Source organism: Parasteatoda tepidariorum, chromosome 4 (assembly GCF_982258835.1).
Source record: "Parasteatoda tepidariorum strain Cologne lab strain chromosome 4, Ptep-v5.0, whole genome shotgun sequence".
Classification (NCBI taxonomy): domain Eukaryota; kingdom Metazoa; phylum Arthropoda; class Arachnida; order Araneae; family Theridiidae; genus Parasteatoda; species Parasteatoda tepidariorum.
In genome coordinates, this window is record NC_141758.1 from 7,798,184 (window position 1) to 7,822,867 (window position 24,684).

The window sequence follows — 24,684 nt, forward strand, 5'->3', positions numbered from 1 at the left end:
CTCGTCCACATTGCTGTTCTGAATAGCTGTTGGTGCTTCTCATTTCAAGAATGTAATATAGTTTCACTTTTCACTAATCTTAGAATAAATTTTATTGATCGTTACAAACAGATAAAAAATTTTTATATTCCATTTTCTGTGGCATTCATTTCGATTCGGTAATAGATATTATATAATTTTAACTCATAATCGCCGTAAGGTAAATTTTATTGCTCTAAGATGATTGCTTATAATTTCGAAATTCTTTTTGAGTGACTTTCGCTCCGAATAGATCACTTAAATTTTAAATATCTTTTTGTACTTTTGTTTCGTTAAAGGATATAATTTTAACTCTCGGTAAGGTAAATTGTATGGACAGTTGCAGACAATTATAAATTTTCTATTTCTTAATTATTTTTCAGTGATTTCTTTCACTTTATTATTCCTAAAAGCTGTTTGCGCTTCAGATTCCTTGACGGATTTACTATTGAGAATACTACTGTAATCATCATGAATCGTGGAACGAATTTCATTTATCTCAGGTTGTTGTAGTTATATTAGAAACTTTACATTGAATAATAATTTTCGTTCTTTTACTCGACCCTTTTCAAATTCTTAAAAGTTATTTGTGCTGCCGAATCACCGATGTGTATGAATAATTTAATTGTAATTCTCATTAATCTGAGTCATTAACCGAACAGTCTCGTCGCCTCATTAATTGCGATTTTCATTCATTCATCTAATTCAATTAACAATCTTTCACCAATAAGTTTTTACTTGTCTAAGATGAATGCAAGCGGAAGAAAAATTATTTCATAGTAATTCTCTTTCAGTGATTTTTGCACAATCTTTTCTAATTGATACGCTCTTAGCTGTTTCTGTATAACTAATAAAGTGCATATATTATTCTGCTCTAATCTGAAGGCGTTAGTTTAACTAGATTTTCGTTCGCTTCATTTGAAAATTTTACAGTATGTGTATATTATTGACGCTTTTTCTTTGTAAATGTTTATTAATGTGTGACATATGGAACTAAAAATATGTATTAATAAAAGTATTAAAAGTTAAGATGATTGAAATTAGTCAAACACTATTAAAAAAAAAAAAATCGTGATTGACGCAATTTTTATTCGTTTCATTTAAAAATAGGGCAGCGTGTTGTATTATTGTATCTTTTTTTTTTTAATATTAGCAGATTAGCGTCATATTAAACAAAAAAAATTTTTTTAAAAGTAAATATGATAAAATTAATGTATATTAAATTATTTGTACTTTATAAATGAAAAAGAAATCATGCGCTTGACGAAATTTTCATGTATATTATTAATGTTTTTAATTGTAACGAATTAGCGATATTTTGAACAAAAGATATTTATAAAAAGTTAAATTAAATTAATCAAAATCTTCAAACGAAAAACAAACCATGCGCGTAAAGGGATTTTTATCCGTTTAGTTTGAATATTTATGAGGATGTGTTTTTTTGAGGTGTAGTTTTTTTGTTATTCATTATTATTTTTTTAATTTCAACTAATTATTGACGTATTGAATTGAAAAATGTATTAAATGTCAATATAGTTAAATTAGTTGAAAGCTTAAAAAAAAAACAAATGATATGTCTAAAGTAAATTACATTAATCAATGTAAATGCTTTGCAATATTAAATCAAACCGAGAAAGTTGCGTACGAGTATGGAAAATGCTTAGTCTATGTGAAAACGTCATTTAAGATTTGCGAAACCCTCAATTTACGTTGACGACAATGTACTGTAATTTTTACATTTTTATTGATTTCTAATTGCGGTATTACTATTTGCTTGTGTTATGATGTCTTTGATATAATTTGAATTTAAAAATAAAACGAAAATTATTTTTATTTACTGGCTTTCTTTCTTTAAGGGCTGGTTAATTTTACAGCAAAATTTCATTTTATATTTTATCAAAGTGACTTAATTTCCTTTCGGTATTTTTTATTCTATTATTTTTTTTTTACAATTATTGTTGTACCTAGAAATATTTTCCGACAAATGCTAGTTATATGTAGCAATGACAATAGAAGACAAGACTTGTACTGTTACCACATGATACTATAAATTTTAATTAAGTTAAAAAAACGTTCAGATTTAAGTCTATATCTGATAATATTTATTAACTATCCTTGTTAAATACAATGTTTAAGAACACTCTTATCTTTACCAAATAACATTTTAAAAAATGTTAATTCTTTTTTTTTCTTTTTTCTTTTAAGCCACGGTGGTTCATAGTATTGCACTCGTTTCTCATTGACTTAAGTTTGAAACCTAGTGATGGTTTGATTCAAATTGTGCTCCCGACTCATACCAACCACAATGCTGATGTAAAATAACCAATTGCCGGATCGTGTGTGAGAATCCCTTTGCCGTCGGGTTAACCGTGGAAGACAATCGTGGTTTTCCTTTTGTAACGCAAATGTGGGTTGGTTCCATCAAAAAATTTTCAACATTTGCTAGTTTTCCCAGCGTTTGATATTTTATAACCGTCGCTAAACAGCCGACTCAATTTTGGGTTTACGACTACTAATGTTCAACGACGTAGCTTTGTCATTTTGAACCCAATCCAGAAGACGAGGGAACTCTTGGATCAAGTATCGGGAGAAATTTGCCTTCGTGGAGAACGTTTTGATGGATTTAACCCGCATTTGCTTTACATAGAAAGAAAAACCCTGGGGACCCTAACCCATGATCCGTCTACCGCTGCTTAAATTTCACACCAGCACTGTGGTCGGTGCAAACCAGATGCGGAATGCGTATCGTCCTGCCATTGCTGGGATTCAAACCCGATTTACCTCATTGGAAGGCCAACGCTCTAACCCCTGAGACTCATCACATCACGGGCTCTCCCTAGAGATATTAAAGTTCCTATTATTCAAAGATATTAAAGTTCCTTTCTGTGAGCTTCTAAATTACAAGGCTACGGAGTTCAACATTGATACAACGACGGGTCAGCCGTTATAAATAAAATATTTCCTTTTAATTCATTTAAAATTTAGAAATCTATTACATTTCTTTTTAAGTTACGACAATTCTAAGTTCATGGTATCTATTTTATTTTATTTAAATTTATTTATTAAAATTTTTTTGTTGTTGTTGACAAATAGAATGTGATAAAAACCTAAAAGGAGAAGTATTGATTTCCGTAGTTTGACTGAGCAGGGGTCTGTCTAGGTTTTTCTGAAAGGTACCTATTTTGTGAAAATTTAGACATAATTTGTGAAAAATTAAAAATTATATTAAAATATCAACACAAAAACATGGTAAAAATATAGATTTAATGTTTCTTAACGGATACAAAAACAAAATTTTAAGGAAAAGTATTTTGTGAAGCTACCGTTTTTCCTAAAGTTGAATTTGTGAAACTACCGTACTAAATAAAATTGAATTTGTGAAGGTACCGCTAAACGGTAGCAAATTCGGCCTGGACAGACCCCTGCTGAGTCATGTGAGTTCATCTAAAATGGAACTGAAGAATGACCCAGTGGTTCAGCCAAGTGTTACATAAATTCCCTTCCATTTTCACACAATGCATTGATGTTCACAGCTTCATTTTGACTGTTATGCACCGCTCCAAGCTTCTTTTTCTTTCTCTTTAATCACTTGCAACGTTATAATCATGAATATAATTTTCAGTTTAGAGAAAACAATGAAGAAAATCGTTCTAGAAATGCTCCATAAAATCGTCATCATTATAATTTTATTTTATTGATCTGTTTATTTATTTTTGAAAATTTAATGCTGGATTAATCTGGTTGCGTGTGTATACTCTTTAAATTTTTCATTACTATTCCCGGTACGGGCCATTCATAAATGTTAGTTTTGCAGGGATATTTTTGACAAATGGGGCGAGGTAACATTTGGTTCAAATCTGCAGAGATTAAAAACTTTCTTTTGACTTTACCTTTTCTCTTAAATGTCGGTGAAACATACTGTTGAATTTTAAAAATAAAATCTGAGCTGCAACGAAGTGTTTTACTGAACTGCAACTATAGTGTCTGTAAGGGGGACAAAATTATTTTTTAAAAAAAGTGCTCCATAATTTACAAACAACATTGTTGGGGCGATGATTTAGGGCAGAATGGTACAATAATTAAAAAATACCAAATTTAGATAATGAATTAAATAAATAAATTCACAAAACAAATAAATTGAGAGCATTGATCATTTTAAAACTGTCGTTGAACAGTCGAGAAAATTTTGAGTTTACGCCTACCACTGTTGAACTTCTTAGTCTTGTAAGTTTGACACCAATCCAGAAGACAATAAAAATTGAGGATTAAATATTGGGAAGAAATTTGCCTTCGTTGAAGATTTTTTCATGGAACTCACCTTCATTTGGTTTATATAGAGGGGAAAACAACGAAACAGTTTACGTGTTTAAGTTGAACTAAGTTTCTCCACATAAGCTAGAATGTTAATTAAAGTGAAGTTCAATGAATACAGAGCATCAAATTTGTTGAAATAGAATTATTTCTCGTCTATGTATTTTACTTAACTTAGATTTATTATTTGTTTATGTCTTTTATTGTAACCGTAATATATTTTTGCTTTGCGTACCTGGCAACTTCGATACATAATTAGTTTGTCTATGTTCTATGATAGGCTTGTCTTTGAACGAATTGAAATTTTTGTGAAAGAATCTTAATGAAAGAATATAGAATGAGTCACTTAAATGATTTGATACTTGATGGGTTTGGCTTACTCGAAATGGAATGGAAAGAACAGCTGCTAACGTAAACAAATGCCACTTTTCAACAACCTATCAGGATCGATATACCCACACAACGTCGCTTGCAAGTATGCTATTGTAATCGTCATTCCCTTTATCTTCCTGCGATCCCTTCGTTCAATTTATTAAGCAACATTTGTTATAATTTTATAAACTAAGGAATAATATTTTTTAATTTTTTCCTGTTTTTATGTCTTTGCAAAACGTTTGTCTATGTAAAAATATTATTGGTTTTGGAAAGGTAAAGAAATTTGATTTAGGTAACCTTTCATATAGTTTTATAGCCTATAAATAATTTTTGATTTGAATCCAGTGGATTCTAGTTAATGACCAACAGTGAAGAAATACCCTGTGAAAATGTCTTACAATGTATAAAAATTGAAATACTTGCTAATAATGCTAAAAAAATTTTTAAAATTAATTAGAAATATTTTTTTCAAAAAATTTTAACTCCTTTTTATCCTACAAGTTATGCATTTCTTTAAAAAAAAAAACGCATTTATTGAATTTATTTAAAGCTTTCAGTCAAAAATCGTTACTGTGTTTTTCTTTCCTTTGACATAGGAGAAGCTCAGCTTAGCGATTCAGTGAGTTAAATTTAATTATTTATTCTGATGAATTGCTTACTACTTGCCGTTACCTTGCTTAGCTATTTTAAATGATGTTATAGAAAAGTAGATAAACTGTATTAGTAAGTTCACGTGTTTCAAAAATTAAAAGAGATAGATTATTGCTACAGTTAAAGTCAGTTATAACAACTATAGTAGATTGAATTGTCGTTGTAGCGAGCGTATCGCTATAAGCAACTACTCGTATTTAACGTAAAAAATAGCAATCCACTGATAAAGGAGTGATAGGCCTGGGGACTCTCTGACACTTGTATGCAGCCGACTAGATCAGGCCACCTTCACTCGTTTACTCAGTGGTGGTCACTTAAGAGCTTTAAAATATCCAGGTGCTTTGATGCCAGCATCCTGTGCTACAATGAACAATCATTCCCTGACCACATCCTTGATTGCCTGGGCCTTACAAGACAAGATATGACGGACAATCCTGTGATGTTATTTTTATTTTATAATCGTCGTTGAACAGCCGATCCATTTTTTGGGTATACGACTACTAATGTTAAACTCCGTAACCCAGTAATTTTAAATCCAGTCCAGAAGATAAGAGAACTGAGTCCAAGTATTTGGAGAAATTTAACTTCGTGGAGGACTTAGTGATGGAACTAACCTGCATTTACGTTACATGGCGAGGAAAACTACGAACACCTCCCACGGTTAGCCTGACTTCAAGGCTCTAACCCATGATCTGTCTACCATTGAGGATATTTTACATCAGCACTGTCGTCGCTGCAAGCCGAACCCGGAATTCGTATCGATCCACCATCGCTGGTATTCGAACCGGGTTCATCTCGTTGGAAGGCGAACGCTCTATCCCCTGAGCCATTACGGTTCTCTGTTATTGGAATTTTTTTGGGGTGCACAAAATCATGAACCTGATTTAACCCTGTTGATCTTGGGGATGTGCAGCAGCAGCAACAACAACAAAATTAGCAGTAAAATAGACTGGAATGTGATAGTGTACAGGTTTTTGGCGTCATTGATAACATTCAATGTGGATTATAATAGTTAGCTGCCGAGAAAGGAAACGAGAAACCCTGGATAGATAAGTAGCCAACAAAAGGCATATCCATTTGAAGTGTTTTTTTTTTTTTCATTAATTAAGATTCCTGATAGATTTTTCTCATTAGGAAGGTGGAACATAAATTGACCGGAGGTTGTTCACATATATATTTACTTTATTACCATGACGGATTAAGATTTAAGGAAGAAAATTCATTGAAATGCTGTTCGGCTTTCACTTTTTTGTATTTGTACTTGATATAAATAAAAAGTCTTCCATTTCCGTAAGCTTTTTTTTCTTACTATTTCTCCCTATTTAAACAGCAAAAAAATGTATTTCCCTTCTTTTTTTTTTTTTTAAAAAAAAAAGGCCTGTCGCTATAGTGGGAGGCTAGTAAATTTTAACTCGTTATAAACATTCAATTTTTGTATCATTACTTATTAGCATATTGATGGTGACTTGGAAACTTGTCGTAGTGGCTACGCCATACTCCTTGTATCGAGTTTTTACTGTAGTTTGTAATCCCTACATTTTGAGAGGAAAAAAATTGTTTAACTACATTTGAGAACTCCATAATAAAGTAGTTTAAATTAACTACAACGAAAATGCTGACCTCTGTAAAAATGTGCACTTTTGATCACTAGCTATAGTTCCTGAATTATTAGTAAAATGTGTAATCAATTTTTTTTCTTACACAGGGAAATGAGTGTTATTTTTTTTTTCTTTCAGTGCAGTGAAAGTGCCATATTTAGCCTCGTTTTCAAAGAGTAATCGTTGTATCGAGCTTTTACTGTACTATGATATATTTTATTTATGTTTTCTACCTTTTTTCTTTCTCCTCCTGAACAATTTTAGCGTGCAGATAATTTCCGTTATGAATTTGAAACTGAGTATCTTCAGCAGAAATAAAGCGTGTTGTGCGATCAATGCCATCTTACTCAACGGTATGTTTATCAACTTTGTTACTGTTAAGCATATAGCAACGTCGTTCCAAACTGCCGATCTTTTTCTTCTTTTTTTTTTAATGCACTGTATTTCACGCTATTAATGTTATTTTGTTTTAAAAAATACGAAATAAAGAAAAGGCTCGTTGATAAAAGCTGCAAAGTTAAAATGCTCTAATCTGACTCCACTCACCAATTTATACTCTATTTAAATTTTGACCTAATCTTCGAAAAATATTAATACTAAATAAATATTTATTCAAATGATATATTTCTATTTTTTTTTTTCTCGTATTCAACTGGAGTTCAATTTGTATTGCAACATAAGTTGAAAAAATAATTAATAAAAAGATATTTCTGCAAAGTACAAAGCCGTTATTAGAAAAGAACTAAATATCAATATGTCACACGCGCACTCGCATATTTATAAATACTAGGAGGCTCCGCCCCCTGCTCGCTAACGCTCGCCAACCCCTGAGAATTGCTACGCAATCCTATGTGGTTCACGCCGTGAACCACCTGCGCTCGCTCGCCAATGAACACAATGTTCTAGCACAAAGACATAATATATTATCATCAAAGACATAGTATTTTATCATCAAAGACATAGTATTGTACTTATGTAGATGAATTCTACCAATGTTCTTATTGGCTTTTAAAAAAGTATATTAGCTATTTAGATTGTACATGGTGAAAAAATCAAAACATTAGCTAAATAAGAAACATATTAGCAAAATAAATTATCAAATATTGCTTCACTAATATTCTGCATTTTAAAGCGTGAAAATTCAATGCATAAATAAACGCGAAATATAAAAAAAATTCAATGCATTCAATACAAACACTTAAACGTTTTTTAGACGTTTAGGTAGTTCCCAGTAGAAAAATATCAATTCAACAGCGGCCTTTTAAAGCATTCTCACTTCAATTAATTAATTCCTAATTGAGTTTAAATTAAATATTGTCATGTTTTTAGTGCATGAATCTGAATTGAACAACCTGATAATGCTCACTCTGGTTATTGTTATCTGGTTGCTCACTACGTGCTCTTGCGCGCCGAATCCAATCAATTAAAAATGAAAACTGTTGCCATCGCGAGAAAAGAAATATCATCGGTTTTATTGATACATACATACGTACGTATTAGCGTTTTATATAATATAGATAGATAGATTTTGACATGATGCTTCATATGATGATTATTCTATTATATTCTTTATGTATGGTTATTATATTATCACATCATGTAATATGACATTTCAATATTAATTTGAAATTGCAAACAGTTCACATATTTTGCTTAATCACACTATTCTAAATTTCAGTTATTGAGAAAAGTAACTGTTGTAAGTTTTGTTTTAAAGTCTTTCCCACCAGAGGGCTAAAGCCATGTGTTGTAAAACAATATGAAATAGTAGTCTGCCACTGAACGCTGGATGTAAAGCATCGGCTTCGATGAAGATAATTTTGTATTTTTAATTCTCTGAAGGGCGCCACCCTAATAATATGGAATTTGTAAAATAAATGTATATATTTTGATTGTTGATGAAGCCCATCATTTTGTGTTTTCATCAGTATTCAGAAGCAGAACAATTATAAGTTTTTATTTTATCACAAAAATATAAAATGTATGAAAAACAAAGAAAAGAGTAAGAAAATGAGTATAGTCATAGAAAAAGTTAAAATTATAATATAGTATTTGTCAGTTAAAATAAAACTTTTTGTTTAAGTTATTGTTAACAATTCAAATTTCTCCGAGGCAATTCTAAACCTTAATTTTGTTCAAAATGTCAGTAAAATTAAGGTAGTATTGTTAAGTTGAAACACAATATTTTTAGTTTTGATGTCAGCAATACAATTCAATTTTTCTGAGGCAACTCTTAACCGCTAAATATTATTTTTTTTGTGTACACATTTCTAAATGTCAGTATTCAACCACAAAACAACTTAAAGTCCTCAAATTTAGCGTGAAGTTGTAAAATGTAATGAAAGAGGGTCATAGCAATAATGTTAGTAGAAGTAAAGTTAGTACTGTAAAATTAAAACAATATTTTTAATCATTGAGCCATGTTCTTCAAGAAGCAGTTGTAGAAGTACCTGGATAGAAGTTTTTTTATTTAAAACTTTTTATAGAATTTCCTTAAAAACACAATTGTTAATCTGGGCATTTGGCGATACAACACTTATAGAATTGAAGGATTTGTTACGTCAAGCGCTCAGGTATCATAATTTTGATCTAGTTGCGCTTCTATGTCATTTTGATTTATGTTGCTAAGTTAACTTTCAAAAAATTCTATGGCTGGCAACAGCATTTATATTTTATAAGTTGTTTATTTTTATTTATTTTAGAATTCGTTCTTTTTTTTAGCGAAATGTTTTTTAACCTAACAGAATTCTTTACCGACTGTTCTCTGTATATATGAAGAAAATAAAGTAAATATATAAGTGTTGTGAAAAGAATCTTATTTAGTTGTACAAAGTACTTCTTTAAAAATGAAAACTGTTGCAACCAGCGAAAAAGAAATACAGCCAAAATTTGGGAGCCACGTAAGAGAATTATATATATTAGATGATATTCTTTGTATATAAATATTCATCTATGAATGTAACATAGAATTCAGTTGTGTAACTTTTCAATTAAGGTAAATAAATTCGTTTTTAAGTAGTCGGAATCGAGTAAATTTTTCTAACTCCGAATTCTGCACAATGTTCTACAACCCCTGCTCCACAGCCCCAAATAGAACTAATCTCTCCAATAGAGCCGACATGATTTTTTTTTTTTTTTCTTCATGCAATTAGTCTGAGTTTAAACTGTGCATATTTGCTCTGTGTACTATATCAATTATTTATAATTATTTATTAAAGATTGCAAATACATTTTCTGATTAACCGTAAAAGAAGGCATTAATATAGACTGACCTATCGTATTACGAAATCTCGAAAATTCATTTTAACATGTAAATTTTAATGAATTATGTGTAAGTGGGTATAAAATCAAAGTCGCCGAGCGTAAGTAAATACAACCTGTTTTTTTATTAACTATTTTTTTATTTTTAAAATATATAAATAAAATTTCTAAATTTACTTGCGCCGACAAAACGGGTAATTATTTGTTAATATTAGAGCCCCTGAATTAGACCCTGATAGTATAAGAGCCTTAGTTAATATAAATTTTTATATTCATATGTTTATATTTTTCACGTGATATTTGTTAAGCATGATTTTTCCTCCTCTTATCATAAGCCGAAGGTTTAACGAAATTATATCTCTCATGTTTTAGTGCTACTTGAAATGAGAAAGAGAAAATGGCTAAGTTATGGTGAATTTAAAAATTCATTCTCCTAACTGTTACATCGACGTAACGAAGGGTTTACAGATTGAAAATTAATTTGTTACTGCAGATTTCCAAAATGACAAACCTAGTAAGAACACAAAAATGTTTTTTTTTAAATACTATTCTGAAAAGTTAAAAAATTATAAATTAACTTCCAACTTTCTCGCGTAATAACACCCATTATAAATAAGATAGAATCTTTTGTTGCTTATACAAACTGAGCAACAAGTAGGGTAATTTTTTTATTAATTTACTTACTAGGGGGCTTAGACCCCTGTTTGCTGACACTCACCAATCCCTATGATCGCTTCGCAGTAATCATTTTTTGAAATAACTTTGAAAGTATATTATTAAAACAAATTTGGTGAGTTCACAATTGTAATTTAATATTTTTGCTTGCCAAACAGACGGATGTATATTTTCAATACAATTATTGTATTCATCTCTTTTTGCATGAAGTTAAGTTCTAAATCATTTAACGAATCTCTTTAATCGTCATTCATAACAGTATATTAATGTAATGTGCGCCAAAAAATAATAATTGTAAAGCGGTTAATAAGATCAAACACCGATTTAAATAACTTTATCTTAAAATGTACCGTCGTAGAATTACGTTATTCTAACAATAATAATAATAAAAAGAATCATCCTAAACTCTTAATTTAGGAAACAAATAAAATCAAAAATTTAATCTTAACAGTACATGTAAATACCTTTATATTAGGGAAGCAAAAATATTTATAGGAAAACAATACCTTTATGACTTATGTCAATTTTATGCTGATGACAACCAAACCCATATGAAAATTAATGTGGGAAAACTGGATCCTACCATATGATTTTCCGGCCAAAAAAATGCACCGACAACAATGGAAAACTGAGACACCATCATTAGATTTTTATGTATAGATTTTTTTTTTAATACAGAGAGATAATACTGTGAAAATGTTTAAAGAAAACGCCACTTACACCAATACAATACACTTTAGTTCCAGTAACGTCATGTAGTAGGGCTTAAGCTCCATCATTTACTCATTTTAAACACTGATAAAATTAATATGTTAAACGTTTCAAACAAGAAGATATGAAAAAAAATTTGTTTGAAAAAATCATTTTTATTTTATCGTAGAATAATTTCCGTATAACATTATTTACATCAAAAAATAATGTAAAGTATAGATTTAGATTTTTATAAATACTTATGTATCTTTTATTGTTATTATCGTCTTTATTAAGTGAGTTTATTGCTACTTCAAGTTGTTATACTCGTCTTTATAAACTTTTCGATTAAATGTAATGACTTAAAATAGTATATAACGTCAATTAAATTTTGAAACGTTTAAATCATTCTATATTCATAATTGTATGTATGTGACCAAAGGATTGATAGAATGCATTTTATAAATTTAACTAAAGAATGTAGCTAAAAAATTACTGATATCACTGGGCTACGATCGATAAAAGCAAAACCTTATTTGCAGTTAATACAAGAAAATACTAGAAAGGATTTAAGAAAGACAATAAATAATTCCTTTGCTGTTCTTAATTTAATAAATTGAAAATAAAGCATTTAAAAAGCAATTCATGTAGTTACATTTAGAATTTGTATTGTAGAAATGGTTATTACATTCACTGTTTAGTCAGGTTACAGAGATTCTTTTTGGTACAAAGGAAGAAGAAAAAAATGTTTCTCGATTTCCAAGATAAAAATGTATTCGTTTATTAAACATCCATAAGAAAGTCTATCTCTTTAAATTGATTATCAGACTCTTAAATCATCTATTTTAAACACGTATAATTTTTTTTTTCTGTTTTGAAAGTTTCTACGATTACTTTATAAATATGATATAATCATAACTAAAATAGTTTCTTTTTGAATTTCGTGTTCCTAATTAATTACATTTTTAAAAAAAATCAGAATTATTCAATGTTTTTCTGAAACCCTTTCTAGTATCTTCAAATGTTCCTTAAGAACTTGCATTACCTGAGAATGAGAGTTTGTATTGATCGTAACCAGTTATATCAGTGTTTTAGTTAAGTTTTTTTTTCGAATTAAATTTTAAAAATGCAATTTGCAAATCCTTTAGGCAAATACACTAAATTGTGAATGTAGAATGACGTAATCGTGTAAAAATTTAATGAATGTTATCAACTTTGTAATTTTCGTTTCTGTATAACGGAATAATTTGTAATAATAGTTAATATCTGTTAGCTCTTTAAAATAATCTCTTCTGCACATGCGCATCATTTTGCGCCATCCTCGTTCCTTGTTCTCATTCAATCGAACTTAAAATTCTTAGAGTTGATGTTCTTGGAAATTCGTGTTCCGCCGGGAGTTCCGTACAACCGTTTCTGCCTTTTTTTTATTTATTTGTTTATTTTTTCGTCTTCCCCTTCCATCATTGTTTAAATATGTTTGAAACGAACAAGTTTGCAAGATATCGATAAAGCCAACTGCACCTTCCTGTGGCTTATCAGGGAAGTGCAAAATACAGGCACCGGAAGAAAGAAAACCCGCCTCCGCTCACCCCCACCGCCGCTATCCGGTTCACATGACCACCAACGAACGCGCGCATCCAATATCACGCAGGGATATGTCAGCTCGTACCCACAGCAACGAAGAAGGTACAGCGAGTTGGAAATAAAATCGCTTGCAAACGCGTGCGATTTTAATATTTCTTCCATCTTCAACTTTTCGCTTGAGAAGGAGAAAAATATTCCAAGCAGAAAGATTTTTTTTACTTTTGGGTCATCCCTAGTTTTGTTCTTCACGGGCCCGGTTGAGCGTGTAAAAAGGGTCACCTGTATATTTCTTTGCCCCAAGGTCCGTGCCGTCCTACCTGGTTGTGTGTTGTTATTTCTGCTCGAGTCCTAGCAGGTCGACATCGATCTTGTTTTGGTTCCGTTATTGGACGATTGTTGTAAGCGCTCGCCTTTTGGAATTTTTTTTTTCTCTCCTGTCTTTTTAAAATCGTTTTCGTTGTAGTATTGTTTTAACTTTGAACTCTACTAAGTTTTGATATTGGTTACTGTGCGATTGGATTCTATAGAATGGCTTTGAATAATTATGCGGGTGGTTTTTTCCATGTAGTTGGCAGGTAAGTGCACACAACTTTTCTTGCTTTATTGTTCGTATCGCATCTCGTTTACTATTTATTCAGAAAAAAATAGCTGATTCATTTTTAAATGTCTATTCTTTAAAAAATAAAAATGCTTTTTTGCGTTGTCACGCTTTTATATTCACTAAGGATTTTGTTTTAATGGAAGGAGCTATTTATTATTTTTTTTAAATTTAAATTAATTTTAATATTTAGTTTTAGGGATGTATGTATACCAATACTATTTTGTGATTTCTGAAGTATTAAATGGCGCAAAAATATTAAAGATTTACATTTACTTTCTATTTCTGTATTAGATATTCATGTAATATATTAATAGTACTTCTATTAATATATAAATATTAGAAATGTTAGTAAAATTTCTTGACAGTTTAACCATTAATTGCGACTTCTTTTATTATTGTTCTAGCAATTTTTTTTAAAAGTGGTTCATGTAACCCATTAAGTGCTAATATTGCTACTTAGGTAATATAGTTTTATTTATTTATTATTTTTTATGAAGATAGTGGTGACTAAATTATTCCATACTTAGTATTCATCTTATAAAAGTAAGGCGTTTGTGTTCAACATAAAATATTAATTTGATTGAGTTAATATTGCAGTGGAGTTGATAGAAAGTGGTATATAATAATCGAAAATATTTACTTTGTAAAAGCACTAATGTCCTTCCACTTGCTCTTTATAAAGACAGTTTTTTGTTACCATAAAATGTTGCATTTATCAACTCTTGGCAAGAATGAGATGTTCTTGATGTATTTTTAAACCATAAAAAAAATTTTGTTACCATAAAAAAAATTTAAATTTGGTTCAACCATACATTTACAATTTATGTTAGAGTAAGTATTTAAGTAAAGATAAATAAATAAAAAACTCTTGAAAACTTTTTAGTTTATTAAAGTAAATTTTATTAAATAAGATCGTTTTGTTTTTGTTTACAAATTAAACTAAATTAATTATTTTTTGTTAATTAGTGTATTCCTTAATCTGTTTTAAAATTGAAATCCTTTAATAATTATATGTATTTGAAAAAAACTGAGTTATTAAATCCGAAAAATAATTACTTGAAAATTAAAATAAAAGGAGATGACAGTGCTAAAGCATGGAGTCAACTAATCTAATATAAAACCTGAACCTCTATAAATGAGCATTGAAAAAAAATTTTTTGCATAAAATTTTCTTTTATACAAAGGTTTTTTTTTTCTAAATAAATAAAACACTAATTTAAACGGGGTTCAAAACTATTTTATTAGCTAACTAGACTATTTAGGAAAATAGAGAATTTAGTAATCAAGTAAATCCTGTTCTATACTATCAGTTTAAACAGAAAGCATCCTCAGTAAATGTTTCTAGCTGAATCACAGGTAAACAAACATACTGTGAGGTGCCTTTTCTCTCTTTCACTTTAAATTTAATTTTTTGCATTTTATAATGCTTTGACTACACTCAACTCTTTCAAGACATTGAGTTCAGTAAGGACCTTCTGATTTATTTATTCTTTTTTTTGTTCATTAAAAATTCTCCCTCTTCCAAAAAATCCAAGTAGTAATTTTTCATTTGAAAATCATATGCATTTGAAAGCAATTTTAATATTTTTTTTGTGTTGAGAAGGGACGCGAGCATGTAATTGCATTAAATCATATGAAAAATCCTAAATTTATGCATAAAAAAACCAGGTGTTAAATGCAAATGGGCATGTTCTTCTACTTCAAATCTTCTTAAAAAAATTTTTTCTTTCTAGGTTATGTTAACTATTTTTGGAATAAAATTTAATGTTTAGTTTCAAAAATTTTAATATTAATTTCTTTATATATTTTGTTTAGGATAGTATCCTAATCCATAAACTACATTCTATCGCATAATTTTCTCAATTGTTACTTTAAAAAAAGAAAAAATATGAGCTGTTAAATGTTGTATTAACATCACAGGGAAGAAAATATTGTAGATATATTGTCATTCTTAACCGAATGAAGATACTTGTGATATGATGACGTATATTATAATTTTGGGTAAACTGTCTAAGCGATGAAAATACTATTTACATCTTCACAAGATATCTTTTTCAAGCCATGCAACATTGTCACTTATTAATTGACGATTTTTATTTTGTTAATTTTTATTCTGTTTTTATTATTGTGCTAGTTTTGTATATTTTTCTCTTTTTTTTGAATTGTTGAATGTATTAAAAAATATAATTTAGTAGTGCAATTAATGCTAAAATTATTATTATTTTTATTTATTTATTTTTTTTTTTTTGCGCTGCAAATTATCCTGATAAATTAGCCTCCCATGAATTCCTTTAAATTCTTTTAAGCTTTGTTGCAAATTAATCTATTAAACAGACCTCTTACATAATTTTAATTTATTTTATAATATGTTGCTTTATCTGGTTAATTCACATAATTTTCTTACTAGCAAAAGAAAGAGTTTTAAATGGCTATTTATCATTAAACATATCATTCAGTTGCAAACAATTTTCATAATTTTAATTCATAAAACCAAGGCTGAGAAAACCCCTATGGATATTTTAAAAAATGGTTTAGTGATAAGTAAAAGACAGTTATATCAGAAAAATACTCAATATTCTTTCCAACCCAGTATCTCTCTCTTCATTTTTTTACAATTTAAGTTTGACCATTATCATTCAAAAAATGAGATGGCCTTTAGTTATTGCTTATCAGTTGGCACAAAACTTTTAATTAGAAAAGGAACACAGAGCCAGAACTTAAACCAACCAGACAATGCGAATCTTAAGTCCATATGAGAAAATGTAAGAGACTATAATAATGATTGTAGTAACAGAATAAAAAGGTTGGATAGTTATAGAAAAAAAAAGGTCGGCAAACCTACTCCTTTTTTTGTCATTTTTGAAAGAAAGAAACCTCTGAAATATGGGTTTTATTGGTTTCTTTAGATGGATTTTTTTCTTTAAAACACCCACCAAGATTTTTTTGGGCAGGTGGGTGGGCAGACAGCTCTGAGTAAAAGTTGAAATTTATAACAGTTATAATTGTATCAAAAACTATTAGGATCTAAGGGAGCTATTGATAAATTAGACTTTTTGTGTGAAATAATTCTAATAATCCTATGCAAAAAGTAATTTTTCACTCTTCCCACTTCGGATTAGATTTTTCTTATGTTGATAATGACATTCCTCTTGCTTCAGGCTAACAAGGTGCTAAATGTTGATCAGATGAAGTGTATAAGGCACTCTGTAGGCACATAGATCAACATTAAATCTTAAAATCAAACACAAAGAGAAACCTCTGGGTAAACGCGCTTTTTTCCAATGGATTAGATTTATGAACCTCAAAATATCGAGGATAGCCGCAACCTGATGTTCTCAACAGTTTTGCCAGAAGAGCGACCTCAAGTTTACACCCCTTTTATGTTAATTTTGCACATTAATTTTAATTTTTGCAAATTTTGCCATATCTTGAGAATTTTTTTAACGAATTTAAAAAATTTTTGCACATAATTTTGAAATTTGCTTATTAAAAGATAATTCCACACAAAAAGTTTTTTTTAATAAGTATTTATTATTATTTTATTTAATAATAGTCAAAAAAATTTTAATATTTAGAATTTTAATAGTTTTATATAATGTCGATGGCTGTAATTTTATAGCTCAAAATACAAAATTTGAATGAAATCAGTGAAATAGTTCCTGCAAAATCATGTTTTAAAAAAAGTTATATGTTTGAATTTAAATCTGTTTTTATCTTTTATTTGTACAAAAATGAACATTTTCTTTGAGCCTTGCATTTATAGCTTTTTTCAATTTTTTAGTGGCCCTTTTCTTTTGATCCTATTACTTAATAAAATTTTGTTCTCAAACGAAAAACATGATTGCCATGACTTATAAAACATATTAAAGCAATTTTTACGTATTTACATAGTTTTTAATGATTATGGTAACAAAGCAGAATTTATAATTTACATTGTCAAATTTTTTTTCATGAAAAAGAAGTACTATATTTATTTATAGAAGTTTTATATTTATAATTCAATTTCTCAGAGACTATTGGACCCACTTCATTCAAATTTTGCCTTTGCCATTCCTTAAAATATTGTAAAAACTTTCATCCGTTTACTTTACAATTCAAAAATATTTTTCCAATTGTTTTCTAATAAAATAAATAGTAATTGTTTAAAAAAATCTTTTTTTTTTTTTTTTGTGGAATTATCTTTGGATTAACGAATTTTATAATTGTGTGCAAAATTTTTTTGATTTGTTTAAGAAATTCTTAAAATGTGATGAAATGCACAAAAAGTAAAATTAATATTAAGGGGCAAAACTTTGGACCGCTCCTGGCATAGTTTTTTTACTTCCTAATAATTGGAAAAAAGGTATGCTTATTCAGTGAAAGTAAGTTTTTGTATATGATTTTATAAATCAAAATGTCGTCTGTTCTAATTAATTAACATATTTGAGGTCACCATTTTGAACCAGTAAGATAGAGTCTTAGTGTGTGAAAATCTTCCTTTCATTATGAAAGGCCCGATATCCATGATTTTTTTAATTTGGAACAATTAGTTCCAAATTTTGAATTAATTTCCATGATTATAAAAAATTACATATTTTTTATATACTATCATTTTGAATACAACATATTATATAATTTCCAAAAAGTGAGAAAACCAATGAATTAGCACGAAATTATGACTTATTAATGAATATCCATGTATATTTTTGAATTCCGCATTTCCTTAAAGTTAATTTTTATTTAAGAAAAAATAATTTTTTTTTTCTAATAACAATAGTTTTTTTTTTCCTTACCAAATTAGCAAACCACTTTTAAAAACTTTCAATTTTTACTTTCACAATTTAAATTCAATATTTGCTTGAAGTTTATCTTGACAAGAACAAAAAATTTTGCCCTTGCTGCCCTCTAAAATATTTTTGTAATCTTGTGGTGCAACAGTTTTTGGTAGTCAGGTTTAGATATGCAAATAACTTAAAAGAAGAAAGATTGTTTAATATCCTTTGTTTTCTTTTGATTCTTTTATTTATTTTTTGTCATTTCCTTTTTTATGTATTAATTCTTTCAATATTTATAAATCTTCAATCATTTCATCATTTCAAAACATGGGGGTAAAATGAAAACTGAAGCAAATTAAGACACAACAATGGTACAAATTTTGTGTAAACAAGTAGGCACTGAAACTTTGTTTATAGACTTCCTTTTTTTGCATAATTTATAGTTAAATACTTGTGTAAGAGTCCCACTTTTTCATTCATCTTTGCTTGATCATTTCACAATGATTATGAAAAATAATGTTTACATTAAAACACATTTTAGCACACATCAATTGAGGGGTCAACTCAAGGAAATATACCCAAAACCCATTTTAAAGTTAAAATTTGGTAGTTAATTTATATGTTGGAAAAAAGTGTTGTTGCCTATGATATTTTAAACTTCATAATCTCAATGGTTTTTCTATAAATGTAAAATTTTTGAACTTTTATTTCAGGTCTAGTGAAAATCGCAGCTGGCTTAGATGTGGACCTCTTGCCACCAAGGAAAAAGGTCACCGTTTTATTGTTAGGAAATCATTCAGCAGGGAAAAGTTCTTTTATAAATTGGTAAGGCTGTTTAACTTTTCATGGTAAATATTTTATGATTTAAAAGATATAGTCTCTTTTTCCCAAGTTTCCATTTTGAAGTAAAAAAGTACTTTCAAAGAAAGTGAGCATGTGTATTGTATTGTAAACAAAGTTTTTGTGTGTATTGTAAACAAAATAAAGCTTAAATTTTAAAACCTTGGATAGGATAAAAATTTGCTATTATTGCTTCCCCTAGGGTGAAATATGCTCCCTAAAAATTTTAATTCATTTACTTAAGATAATAAAACTTTTTAGTTCCTTTGAATGCATGGTGTGGTTAAGCAATCTCCTTTCTAACAGAGATCAACAATTCAAAACCCAGCTAAGAGATTTTATGTATATTTCGCATCTTAAAATATTGATAAGGAGTTAGTATATTTTATTCAAAAATAATTTTTTAGAAAATATAAACTTTTTAAAAGCAAAAAAATGAGTTGATTGCTCATTAAATTCTTTTTGATAGGTACTAATTCATACTGCTTATTAGATCTTTCAAAATAATTCTTTGTTAAACATAAGATTAAATACCTATCACTGAAACTTTAATAGGTGTGTTATTTTAGTGTATTAAAAAATTTAAAAATGAAACATTAGCACTAGCTTAATAATTACAAGAAAGAAAATGAAATGATTGTATTCAGATAAGCAACTATAATCAAATGATCGATTATTTTCCATGACCATTTATTTTTAGTGAAAAAATACTACTATTGACTTGCAAAAATATTCTTCTAGCGAGTTTGAATAAAAATTTCGCTTCCCATAGGACACATAACTTTTTTCAACATCCCTCTCTGCAACTATTGCTGTATATCTTAAAAGGAATCAATGTCTTATTTGTTTTGTATTTTATTTATACTAAAGTAGAAAGAGTAAGCAGAAAGACCGAAATGTAAGTTAAGGACAATAACTTAGCACTTTTTATTGTAGCCTCTTTTGTGTTCTAACATTAGAAAAATGGTCAATCGACGGTCAAATTTTTTTAAATAAGCTTTAAAAGAACTTTAAATTTTTTTCTTCTGATTTTGTATTCAAATTTCATTGTTTTTTCAGGTACATAGAAGAGCATATTTTGAAAACAGGTGTTGCTATTGAAACACAAGGTTTTGCTTTTGTGACAAGTGGGAAAAAACGAGAAACATTAACTGTAAGTAAGCATTTACTTATTAATTATTTTTGTTATAAATACTTAAATTATATTTTGGAAATTTTGCTTTCTAAACTAATGACTTTTACTTGCAAACTTCAAGTTATCTCTTCTGAAATAACTTTTTTTTAAAAAAAAATTTTTTATTAGTACATTATAATTTGACAATTTCAATTGCATGATAGGATTTGTGTCAAGCAAGTTTTCCTAGAAACTTCGGTTTTATACCTCAGTTAATTACTAGAAATATTATACTTGTATATTTTGTATAAAAAGTATGGAAAATGTGTTTGTTGGTATTAAAGGCATTACTGTTTTTCTTTCAAGTATACCAACTATTTTATTAAGATGAGTGAAAAAGATTTCCCTTTTTAATTTATTTTTATAAACCATTTTTTACCCATTAAATTTATATATTAAAACTCTTTATTTTTCAGGTTATCATATTATCAGGATTAATATTGTTTAGATGATTTCTATTATTACTCACACAATTCTAGTTTATCTGTTGTTTTCTCCCTAACTTTCATAGCATTGTTATAATAAAATTAAACACTTGATCGACAGTGCTAAATTCTGTAGCAGATCTGGATGATGATTTTTTGTTATGCTTCATTAAAACAGATTTTTAATTTCTATTCATGTTCCCTAACTTTTCTTAGATGTGTGCATGATTTTCTCAAATTAAAATTTAAATCCTAGAAAAATAGTCAAAATAGCCCCATGATACATAATTTGACCATAGTAGTTTCACTGATATAAAGTGCTACTTCTGACCACTAATAAATACAATATTAGACGGCACTTTTTTGGATATAAATGTGTGAGCTGATGACAAGATTATATATTGTTGTTAAATTTCCTAATTTTTAAGATTTTTAGTAATTTTTTGTTTTAAAATCTTTTTTCTTCTTTTATGTATATTTATCATTTATGTATTTATCATTTATATATTAATATAGGAGTGAAATTTTATTTTTAATTTAGGGCAATGCCACTTTGCATCTGTACCCGCACTTTAAACCTCTAGAGAAAATAAAAGGTAAAGTCTAATTTCCTTTCTTGCACCTTTTTATTTTAGGTAAATTAATCAAAATAAAAAACCTTGAAAAAAAATTAATGAGCCATTAGTGTATGTATTTTCAAGATCAGGTCTATTTAACATCTGTTCAGTCATGCAGGCACATTCAGATGCAGGTCAATGATTCTAACAGGTGTTTTGACTTCCTGCTTTCTTCTATAATTCCTTTTTATGTCTTTTAATGAATTCTAGTTAATACAATAAAGCTTTTTTTTTAAACTTTAATTCTGTTTTTATATCTGCTGTAAAGTATTTTTGTATTCTACATCTTTTAATTGTGTTTTTTACTTATTTAATTACCTAAGTGATCTAATTTATGTAAATAAATTTGTCTTATCTCTGTTTTAAGGACTGCTTAGTTTTATTTCATATTATAATTAGTTGTTCTAAGACTTAACAACATTTTTTACTATTTCACCGTAGAATGAATTCATTATTATTGATTCCAGGAAACACTAAATTAAAAACTCTACTATTATTATTTTTTAAACTGTTATGTCTTTAAAAGTGAATTTTTTTATTACCGTAGGCTTTGTTTTTGTACTGATTTTGTATTTGTGTCAAAAAAAAAATTCTATTTTCTAGTAATGCATGATTTCAATATGATTCTATTTCTATTTGATGATTCAACTGGATGTGTAGCATTTTTAAAAAGTGCTTATAGGTGCTTATTTTTGATTTACGTTTTTTAAAAGTCCTTAAAGGTGCTTTTTTTATTGGGGGTTTGTAAAAAGCGCTTAATTTTCTATCTTGCAAAATGTGATTTTTTCTTGCTGTGTCGATTGTCGTCATAAATTACAGAAAAAGCTTGATTTTCACAATTTTCTCTGCAGTATTTATCAGAAACAAGTTATTTTATCATGATTATGTACTTTCTTTGAAAAGAATTGTGCATTTTGTTGATTTTATGTTTATAAATTAAAGACTTTAATCAGTAGAAAGAAATATTTCTTATTTATTCATATCACAATTATGCTTTATTCTTTTTTTGTAAAGTGATTAAAAATATTTTTTAAGTGCTTCAAAGGTGCTTATTTTTTGTTGAAAAATTTGGCGACGCACCCTGTTCAATTGATTTAAATGTTTTGTTCCAATATCTTTTTATTTTAATTAATAAAAAATTCTGAAATTAAAGACTGGCACAAACCGTACCTGAGCTGATACCTCTTTTTATAAATTTCAATGCAGATATACATCGGATTCAAATGCCTATTCCCAGATTCTCTATTAATTCTTGGTTACGTTGTTTTTATGTCTGCTTTTTTTTTTTTTTTTTTTTTTTTTTTTTTTTTAAATATTTTATACACAAAGACTTGGATGGAAAAGTTGCCACTCAGTCTAAGATGCTGAAGAACCCTGATTTATTGTAAGAAGAGCAGTCCATCATCGGGTTGCTAGCTTTTTTTATAATTGCCAGCTGCCCTGTGAAGGGCTGTTCTTTTTACTGTTTATTCAACACTGCCTGGATCTCTTCATCTATACTGAAGTAACCTGGATGGCTCCATGGAGTTGCAACACTTTACATTACGAGATTCACATTCTGTCACTTCATTACTTGAAGTATTGCATTATAAACTTCCTTTTTTCTTATGGGATTGAGAAATGTTTGTGTGATATCAAACTTGTGGTCATAAGTAACCTTTCACCGTGTTTACTTAGCTTGAATTTCTTTTAACTGTCATACCTGGAATAATCTTAGGCACAACGCTGGTCTTTCAAACTGTCGCATCCGAGTATTACTCAGGAGTAATTTTTTTGTTTTGTTGAGTGCATATTGTTATACTCGAATATATATAGGGAGAAGTTCGTTCCGGCTTCTACGCTTTGTCAAACCTGAATTTATCTCAAGAAAAGCTATTTTAGGCGTAAATTAGAACATTAGATGACAGCACTTTACTGGTGGTTTTAAATGATAGAGGTTTATGTTCAAAGTGCAAGACATTTTTTTTTGTTGCAAAATGGCATCCAGTTTTTTGAAAAGTTATATAGATTATTAATTTTTTTAGAAAACAATGCTCCACAAGAAGCGAACTTTACCGCTGCTACGCTGAGTGGCAGTCGCATCAAGCGAATTGGCAGTGACTACGAAACCTTTAAATTTTTATGCATGTTATTCAAAATATCAATTTTCAACTATGTATATTTTATTTTGTACCAAACATTTGATTTTTGTGGGGGGAAAAGAACGAAAAAAAATTAAAATTTATGTATCCAAATCATCAAAATAACTTGACAGCTAAAAGGTTAATACCTGATTCTAATTTTGTTCAAGCGAATTTGATCTATACTTATAGTAAATAAATCTACATGATTGATTAATCCAATTTCAAATGATTTTCAATGATGTTTCAGGTTACCAATTTTTCATTGTAGTATTATTTCACATATTTCCTGCATTTTCATAGCTGCTAACATTTGCATTTTTTTTTCTAGACATGTTTTTACTAGCATTGGTGAAATTAATATTACATTAATAATTGTAGGCTGAAATTTTGAGCACCTAAATTTTGAGCACATGAGCACCTAAACACAATATCAAATGATTTTTGTGCCATTAATATGTATGTTTAACGTGCTCACAGAGTTTTAAAAAAAATTTTCTATTTTATCAGTATTAAAATTTCATGGAATTCAATTACAATACTATGTAAGCTCCCAAACTCAATTTAAATGTAAGCATTTAAAAATAATATTTTTTCCAAAAAAATAATTAGTACAAAAATTTGAAACATATTATCTAGCACTAACTAGATTTTAGTTCAATTTATATCAATAAATAAATATCTACTTAAGAAGCATTTTATTTTATCAATTCAGTTATATTATTACATTTATAGAATTTTATAAAAATTTATAAATTTTGAAAAATATTTTTTAAAAAATAATTTAATATTTATTAAAATATTAATCACTATCAAAATCAAAGTTTTTTTCTCTCTATTTTCAAAAATGTGTCGTTTCAATTAGAGTTTTATTCAAATATTTTCTTCAGTGACTAAAAGTTTCTCTTACAGAGACCTCCGCATGTATCATAAATAGTAGTAGTTTAAAATAAAATGCTTGTGTCATTAATTACATTCCTTCACCTGAAT

The 24,684-nt window shown here is 28.4% G+C and overlaps 1 protein-coding gene across 5 annotated transcripts in view; it reads left to right on the forward strand.

Moving 5' to 3' along the window:
• LOC107439259 (uncharacterized) overlaps nt 1-24,684 on the forward strand; it is a 60,781-nt gene that overhangs the window by 22,195 nt on the left and 13,902 nt on the right. For all 5 annotated transcript variants that reach the window (XM_016051782.4, XM_016051783.4, XM_087160585.1 and 2 more), the window contains 3 exons: nt 19,232-19,343; nt 20,418-20,511; nt 21,499-21,553. In XM_016051782.4, coding sequence (XP_015907268.2) covers nt 19,232-19,343; nt 20,418-20,511; nt 21,499-21,553 — 261 coding nt within the window. The remainder of the gene's footprint in view (nt 1-19,231; nt 19,344-20,417; nt 20,512-21,498; nt 21,554-24,684) is intronic.